This window comes from Notolepis coatsorum (genome assembly GCF_963971535.1).
Source record: "Notolepis coatsorum genome assembly, contig: SUPER_7_unloc_5, whole genome shotgun sequence".
NCBI classification, from domain to species: Eukaryota; Metazoa; Chordata; class Actinopteri; order Aulopiformes; family Paralepididae; genus Notolepis; species Notolepis coatsorum.
In genome coordinates, this window is record NW_028174876.1 from 440,444 (window position 1) to 448,987 (window position 8,544).

General features: G+C 43.7%; 1 protein-coding gene across 1 annotated transcript in view; it reads left to right on the forward strand.

The window, feature by feature from the left end:
• Positions 1–8,229: 8,229 nt before the first annotated feature.
• The window catches only part of LOC311232765 (uncharacterized protein), a gene marked incomplete at its 5' end in the record, with an annotated part of 18,785 nt that continues 18,470 nt past the window's right edge, over positions 8,230–8,544 (forward strand). Inside the window, one exon of the mRNA XM_084338345.1 lies at positions 8,230–8,245. Coding sequence (XP_084194471.1) covers positions 8,230–8,245 — 16 coding nt within the window. The remainder of the gene's footprint in view (positions 8,246–8,544) is intronic.

Sequence of the window (8,544 nt, forward strand, 5' to 3'; positions counted from 1 at the left end):
ACGGAATACATCATGGACTAGCGTTACACACATACGCTCGGATCACAATGAAGGCATGCTTTGATCAACACAAGATTTATATCATATAGACTAGGATCTGCCAGAAAAGAATATTCCAATTATCTGATCGCGAGTCCCAGTATTGGTGTCAATCGTGTTGCCAACATAATCCGCCATACATCATCGATCTGGAGCATTTGACGCTCCTCAAGCCGATCGGGACAACCGCTCCCCTTGCCATAGAAAAGTCCGCCCGGACCAATATAATCGACGCACAGCCCGAGACAGAGTTTCAAAGGATGTGCAATACCGGCCGCATCCTATCAGACTCATTCCCTATGATAACACCAGGCTCCCTGGATGCGTGAATATTAAAGGCAACCAACTTGTGTTCAGCCTTTCGTTCAGCGTTTCTCTGATTGGCCACGTGACCGCGCTAATTGGCATACGACTAACATTGGGATGGGAGAAAATCGGAGGAAAATGGAGGGGGAAAAAGACCAAAAAAAAAAACCAACTACCAGATTTATTTTGCACCAGGGAACTTGAAGGTTCCTGCCGCTCGCGGCAAAAGGGGGCGGGCTAGCGGCGTGGGGTCGTGGCCAATCAGAGAAAAGCTGAACACAAGTTGGTTGCCTTTAATATTCACGCTCCCTGCATGGATAACAGGGACCGAAACTAGAGAGCGCCACCCGCCATTTGCGCTCAGTTTTTACGCTTGGCGCCTCCCACTGAGACGTCTGAGCGCCGTGTGACGGGCAATCAAATAGTCATGTGAAAACCGAAAATCATGATCCAATTCTTTAGCGGAGTTCTCACTCGCTGTCTCAGCACAGACATGAAGCGCGCACTGCGCACTGCTGCTGCTGCTACCCCCTCCCCACCTGTTTCTGTATGCCTGCATGTAAACAGAGGCTATTGCCTCCGAGTCACCGTGACGGTAGTTAGCACTTAGCACTGCTGCTCCTACCCCTGTATGCCTGCATGTAAACAGAGGCTATTGCCTCACCGTGACGTTAGTCTAGTCAGTGTGGGACCTTCGTGAGATAACGTTAGCTACCGTTACAAAATGACCCAGTCAACTATTCACTTAGTTTAATACATGAGGCATTGTGTAACGTTATCCAGCCGGCTAGCTACGGATAGCTCCCGACATCAACAAATCCTCCAGCAATAGTCCAGTGCATAATACCTCCGTTGGCTAGGTAACTAGTCACTACGAAATGTCGCAGTAAACTAAATAGTTCACTGAGGCGTTGTCCCAACGCCATCCAGTAGTAGCTACAGATAGCTCCTGGCATCAATGTCCTACAACAACAACATGCGTATTCGAGTCCCTGGTTTACATCGCATGAGTGAGGGCTGCTGACTAGGGTCCAGGTGCAGCGCTGGAGAATTATTTTGCATGCTGAATGTAGCGTTTAGGGTCCAGCTGCACCCCCGGAGAATCCTTGCTGGAGCTGGAGGCCACTCGAGTATACACACAGACAGTGGAGCTGTTTGCAGACAGCGAGGTGGCGATGTCTCGCAGATAACACAATCACAAGTATGATTATATAATATATATATTTGATTAAATTTGTTTTATATAAAATAATAATAAAAAAAATGTATCAAAAAAAAGTTGGCAGGTAAGAAATATGCTTGGCGGGTAGATTCTTCCCATCTACCCGCCACTGGCCGGTGAGTCAAAAAGTTTATTTCGCTCCCTGATGGATAATGAATGTCGAATATCGAATAAAAGAAATAATGATGAAAACCCGACTTTTCTCGGGTTTGGCGCTCAAGCGTCGGCGAGTTAACCTGACTTTATTCGGGTCTGGCATCCATTGAGTTAATAATAACAACAATAATAATGATAATGACAAGACAATAAGAAATAAGAAATACTTACAAATGAAAACTTAAACTAATAAATACAAATTACGAAAATACCAAATATACCAACAACAAAAAAAACACCACAAACAACACAGAAGACATTAGACACCCCCCACCCCCCAAGACCACCAAATCCCCCAGGACCAACACCCCACCCCCACTCCGCCTCTACATCGCACATTCACGGCCATTGGAATTCCCCAGATAGCTATAGCAAGCCAGCTTTCCATTACACACTTTCACGGTGCGTCACGTTGTTTGTAGAGCTAAATCTATATTTTATATTATAGCTATGGATACAATATCATGGTCATTTGACAGTAAGAACCTTCCATTCAAGATGCAAAAAAGAAAAAAAATGTCCATCCATACGTTCCCGTTTTATACCGTGGTGAATATGAGTGTTATTTCGGAATGATCGGGGCTAATTCCTGTGAGGCTATTTATAAGCCGCGACGTGTATTATACCAAATCCATTGCCATTTTGTCCCTACACACACTAAAATTAACAAATCAAATTCATATGATCGGTATTATGTTTCATCATGAATGCATGAAAGGGGGGGGGGGGGTCATTTCTGATGCTTTGATTGCCAGTAATGGCATTAGTTTTGAACACTAAAAACGCTGATCAGCTGGATGGGTATGAGAACATTGCTGAAATTGACGTCAGATAGTCCTTACCTGTGATCGGGAGTATTCCAAAAATAATATTCCAATTGTTTGATTGCCATCTGGTCCATCTGCTGTCCATCTGGTCCATGACATAACCCACTACAACACATGCATCGGATGTCCCGTAGACGTTTGGATTAGGGGTGGACGGTATAAACGGTATAAACGGTATAAACGGTATGAATTTGCTCTACGGTATGGATTTTGACTATACCTTGTAACCGGTAGAGCAGCTCTAAAATAGCAATGACGTCATGTAACCACAGCGCGACTATTTCACTCTCATTTGCCCCTAAAAATAGATAGAATTAGTCATAGATGATAGATATGTGCGAACTGGAAAAAGTTATTTAGGAGCACAGAGGCTTCGAGCAGTGGGCGTGTCAACACGCAATTGTCATTTCATAATAAACGCATATCACGCGCGGCGCACAGCAAGTTTCAATTTCAGTTCCTGCCATTTTTAAGCAGTGGAGAAAGGTAAGAGAGATTTCCCTATCGTTTCTCTTATATGAATTATTCAACCTACCTTAATAAAACATACCTGGTGATCAACTACAGTTTGCTGTGAACATTATGATATGTGTGTAGTGTTCTGATAACGACTATTGGTGAAGCGATGTCGAAATTAATTTGGGTTAGGCAGCGGGAGCTGGATGCTGGATTTGCGAGAAGCATGCAACTGCAGAGCCGCAGAGCTGACAGCTGTGGGCCGCACAGTGCAATACTCCAATTCAGCCATTGGCAATTCAGCCGTTGGGTGGGGGGCGCTGTTGAGCGGGCCTGTGACCGGACCTGAAAGCGCCGCTGGCTCTGCAGTTGCATACTATTGGGATTCGTTTATCGCTTCGTTGGGAGCAGCACGGAGTCTCGAGGGACTTATTTTATTTGGAATATAATGACTGTATACGCAAAAGTAGCCTAGTTTTAAGTTAAAATATTATAAATCTACATGCCTTGAGGATGTCATTCTTTATATAGCCTGCCTATCAATTGTTTTTAAGCTCAATAAACTCTGACCGGAATTTCTCCCATTTGTCCGGGAGAATGAAATCTTGCAGGACACGGAGACCGGCAAAAATAAATTCGAACGGAAACCCTGATACCGTGATATATACCGTTACCGTCTATGTTTCAAATTATACCGTGATATAAATTTTAGACCATACCGTCCACCCAACTTTGGATGCAACCGATTGAACCTCTAGGCTTGCCTCTACTGAAAAACTGTGCCTGGAGACATTTGAGTGTAACACAGGGTCTGGAACAGGGTTTACTGCACTCTTGATACTGCCACCTGGGAGGATCTGGCCGGTACTGCACCCTCGGCGTCGCAGTATGCCTTCTAACGGCAACATACGGGTCCCTGACATTGAATAGGATATTAAAATCGAAAAAAAGAAAAACGATCCAAAAACGTAATATTACGTGGCTGGCACTCAAACCGCTGGCGAGCAAAAACGTAATATTACGTGGTTGGCACTTAAAGGTTAATGAACCCTCCTGACTCCATCTTGTTTTTATATTTACTTGACGGTTGTACCGAAGCCTCTTTTAGTGTGAACATTAAGAACATTGACCGATCTGAAGTCTGTGTATAATACAGTCCCGCTCTGTTGGCAGTAAACACCAGCTGATCACTTCAAAGCTGACTTAGCGCCCAGTCTCACCACTGGTGACAGATGTCAAGTGACAGAGGGGCACATTGTCTCAAACCTTCTGCTTCTTGCTGCTAAACTCACTGGATTCCCGGGGCCAAAATATTCGATTAGAGAAGCTGGACTCGCCGTCTTCGGCTGCTCACTGCAACCACCTGGGGAGGATGGTCAACAAGAGACTGTGGAGGAATTTAACCGGATCAATGAATGTACTTAGTCAAATATAGACTAGTTAACACGTGTTTATTTAAACTCAGTTTAAAGTATTTTCACAGCTTACCCTTTCTTGCATGCATGATGAAACATAATACCGATAATCTAGCGTTGATTTCAGGTTGATTATTGATTCCAGTTGAGAAATGGCACGATTTATAGTGAAATGCAGTAAAGCGCTGTTTGGCTGCGTTTCCTGGGATTACACAGAATCGCTCTGGAACTATGCTCATATTCACACGGTATAAACGAAAATGTATGGATGAAAGAATTATCTGTTTTTTGCATGTTGACCGGAAGAAACTCACTGACAATCGACTGTGTTATTAGATCCATAGCTATAATATTTAATATAGGTTTAGCACTGCAAACACCGGCATTTATCCCCATTGAACAGAGCCGCTGCACTCCGGCCCACAGCGCCCTCTGCTGAACGGCACTGGATGTGTTAAACCAATGGGGTTTTTCTCACAGTTTGCAGATAAAGATTAGGCTACACTAATATTATTGTATTAAAACTGATGAGTTATATTCATTAAAGAAAGTGATTTAATATAAAAAGAAAATACTATTTAATGGGATTAATCACTTTATTCAAATTGAGGATTTAGTTTAACGCCCTACCCAAAGCTGTAAAGGAATGTGAATCACTACCCACTTTCAAAAACACTCTCAAAAAACACCTACGGGAGACTGCAATTCGAAACTGGCCCCTGTAAATGTCCTAACACAACCCCCTCCAATGACAGTAAATTACCAAGTATGGTCTTGTCAATATTCCAATGTACAGTTTTGTTTGTACAGTTGTACAGTGTACAGTGTCCCCCAACCACCCCTCCTACCCAACCCCCCCCCCCCACCCACCCACCCAACCACCTCCAATGTACCAGTCCCCCCCCCACCTACCCAATCCAATGTACAGTTTCTACGGCAAATGTATATACTTTTTTTTTTGGGCTCTCTTTGTATCACAAACAGTACTGTATTTACAATATGGTATGTCATAAATATATAGATGTAGCAGTACTGTCTATCTGTATGTCATGTATGTCATATATGTTACGATGATTGAAAATGGGGGACCCTGATGTAAACAAGACGAAAGTCTTTCTCTGGTCTGCATCCCTTAACAATTGTATGTATTGAGCTGTACTGTACTGTACCCATTCTGCAATCTGTTAATAAAGTTTTCAATCAATCAATCAATCAGTCTCATGCAAGTTAATTAAAATGCTTGCAAAGGCTTATGATGAATTGAAAATGGGGACCCTGATGTAAACAAGAGGAAAGTCTCTCTGGTCTGCATCCCCTTAACAATTGTGTGTATTGAGCCGTACTGTATTGTACCCATTCTGCAATCTGTTAATACAATTTTCAATCAATCAATCAATTGCTGTGGTCCCCCCCCCCCCCCCCCCCCCCCCCCCAACCACCTCCAATGTACAGTCCCCCCCCACCCCACCTACCCAACCTCCTCCAATGTACAGTTTCTACAATTGTATATACTCTCTTTTCTGGACTATTTTTGTATCACAAACGGTACTGTATTTGCAAATCTGGTATGTCATAAATGTATAGATGTAGCAGTACTGTCTATCTGTATGTCGTGTATGTCATATATGTTATGATGAATTGAAAATGGGGGACCCTGATGTAAACAAGACGAAAGTCTTTCTCTGGTCTGCATCCCCTTAACATTGTATGTATTGAGCTGTACTGTACTGTACCCATTCTGCTAATCTGTTATAAGTTTTCAATCAATCAATCATAAGGATATTTATAAAAAAAAAAAAAATAATAATGATTTCTTTTTCTAATATATATTTTTTTTAATTAAAAACGAAGGTTCGACGCCCGTTCGAAAAACCCTGACGAAGTTCGAAGCCCAAAAACAGGCTTCGGGACAGCTCTAGAGAGTGGATGGAGCTAACAATATACTCGTTATCACCATAAATAACGCTTATACTGAAACACGTTGACATTAGGCCGTTCTTTCAACCTAAAAGAGCTATTTCACAAATCACAGAACGGTAGCTAGTTAGTTAGATACCGCCCAAGCCTAATTCACATTCCTTTAGCTTTGGGTAGGGCGTTCCACATTGTTGTGGCATAATTGCGAAACGTGTTTAGTCCCTTGTTGAGCCGAATCTGGGTTTAACATGATTTGTGGAACTCCTCTGGTGTTGTGGTCGTGGTATTCACTGACCTTTGGCAAGTATTTTGACATGTACATGGTACCTTGGTCATGTAGTGTATCTTGTAGACCAGGCCCAATGCAAGTTGCTGTACTCTGTCGTCTACTCTAAGCCATCCTAGGTTGTCAATGCAAGTTGCTGTACTCTGTCGTCTACTCTAAGCCATCCTAGGTTGTCAAAGTGGGCAGGGGTGAGGTGGGTTCTAGGAGTCAGGTCAAGCAGTAGTCTGACCAGTTTGTTTTGTGATGTTTGTAATCTTGTTTTTAGCGCCTTTGAGGTGCTTTGGTACCATGAGGTGCAAGCATAGTCGTAGTACCCTTGAATGAGTGCTCCTGCCAGAGTCTTCAGGGTATTCTTGTTTACCAGAGACGAGATCCGGTACAAGAATCTAGTTCGTTGGTTGACTTTTTTTTATTACATTGGATGCCATTTTGTCACAGGAAAGATTTGCCTCTAGGATGGAACCTAGGTATGTTTCAACCTGTAACTTGTTCTTGTCAGAGACCAGCAGGGCTGAGTCGTCCGCGAACATTTACTGAAGGTGTGAGACATCTGACTCCGGGAGGGGAGAGAGAGAGGGGGGGGGGGGGGGTTGGTGTCGGTTGATATGGAAAGGAGGGTGGGGTGAGGTGTTAGGAGAGGAAGGATGGAGTGTTGGACACAATAGAGTTGTATGAACTCAGGACATGTGAGCCGGCGCGGTCTCGGCCGCCATATCTCACCAGGGAGGATTCTTCAGAAGAAGTGCTGTAAACGTTGTGCCATTCGGAAATATGTCAAACATTTGATATTCGCACATTTCTAGTGCTTCGAAATGTTCTCTTATCTGTTTTCCTTATTCGCAAAATGTAATACGACTTGTAAATGTGTCAATTATTGTTAGATTGTCAGACGCACTGGAAACTAAGCACTACATCTGTGTCTGAGGGGTGTAGACGGTTAAATACTCAGGTCTCACGTTACTGGAGACGGAGGGAGACGCGCAGGAATTACAGCTCATTTCCATTCCGAGTCAACGGACTCTGTTGGCGGTGTGAAACATTAATATCTTTGGAACCGTTTGTGTTCAATTGTATCTGATTCAGGCACACTGGCAGCAGTGCGCATAGATTAACCCTTTCACTGCCACACGACAGAAGGTTAGCCCTTTACTATCGCACAACCGACGGCGATGCTCCATCATTAGCATCATTAGCTCCGCAAATGCGGAGCTAATGATGCTAATGATGGAGCATCGCCGTCGGTCGTGCGATAGTAAAGGGCTAACCTTCTGTATTGTCACAGTGAAAGGGTTAACCGGCTGTCGTGTGGCAGTGAAAGGGTTAAGTGCAGCAGGTGCTCCTCGAGTCAGACTGAACACAACAGAGTCTGTCTCTCTCTCTCTCTCTCCCTCTCAAGTAGCCAAACGTTTACATTATAAAAAAACTAACTGGATAGTTGATTTAACTTCATTAGCTGAAATATTCTAAAATCATTGAGTCTGCTATAAGCGCGTGTGTGCGTGTGTGTGTCTGTGTGTGTGTGTGTGTGCGTGCGAGTGCCCGTCCCATCTCTGGTCTTTGGAAAGTTTAATAGTGGAGTTTGATAGTATTTACTGAGGCCAGATAATGTTGATATGTACCGGTAAGTTAAGTCTGCTAGTCCCGCGTTCCGGTGGGTTTGGGCTGTCCGGCTCAGATTCTTCCCCCAGGCCAACAGAACATTGAACACTGATCTCTCCACACACACGCACACACACACACACACACACACACACACACACACACACACACACACACACACACACACACACACACACACACACACATACACACATCACACACACACATACACACATCACACAGACACATACACCCCACACATCCTGCACTCTCTCACACACAAACACACTACAGGTCACTTTAAACACAAAAGAAAAGGGC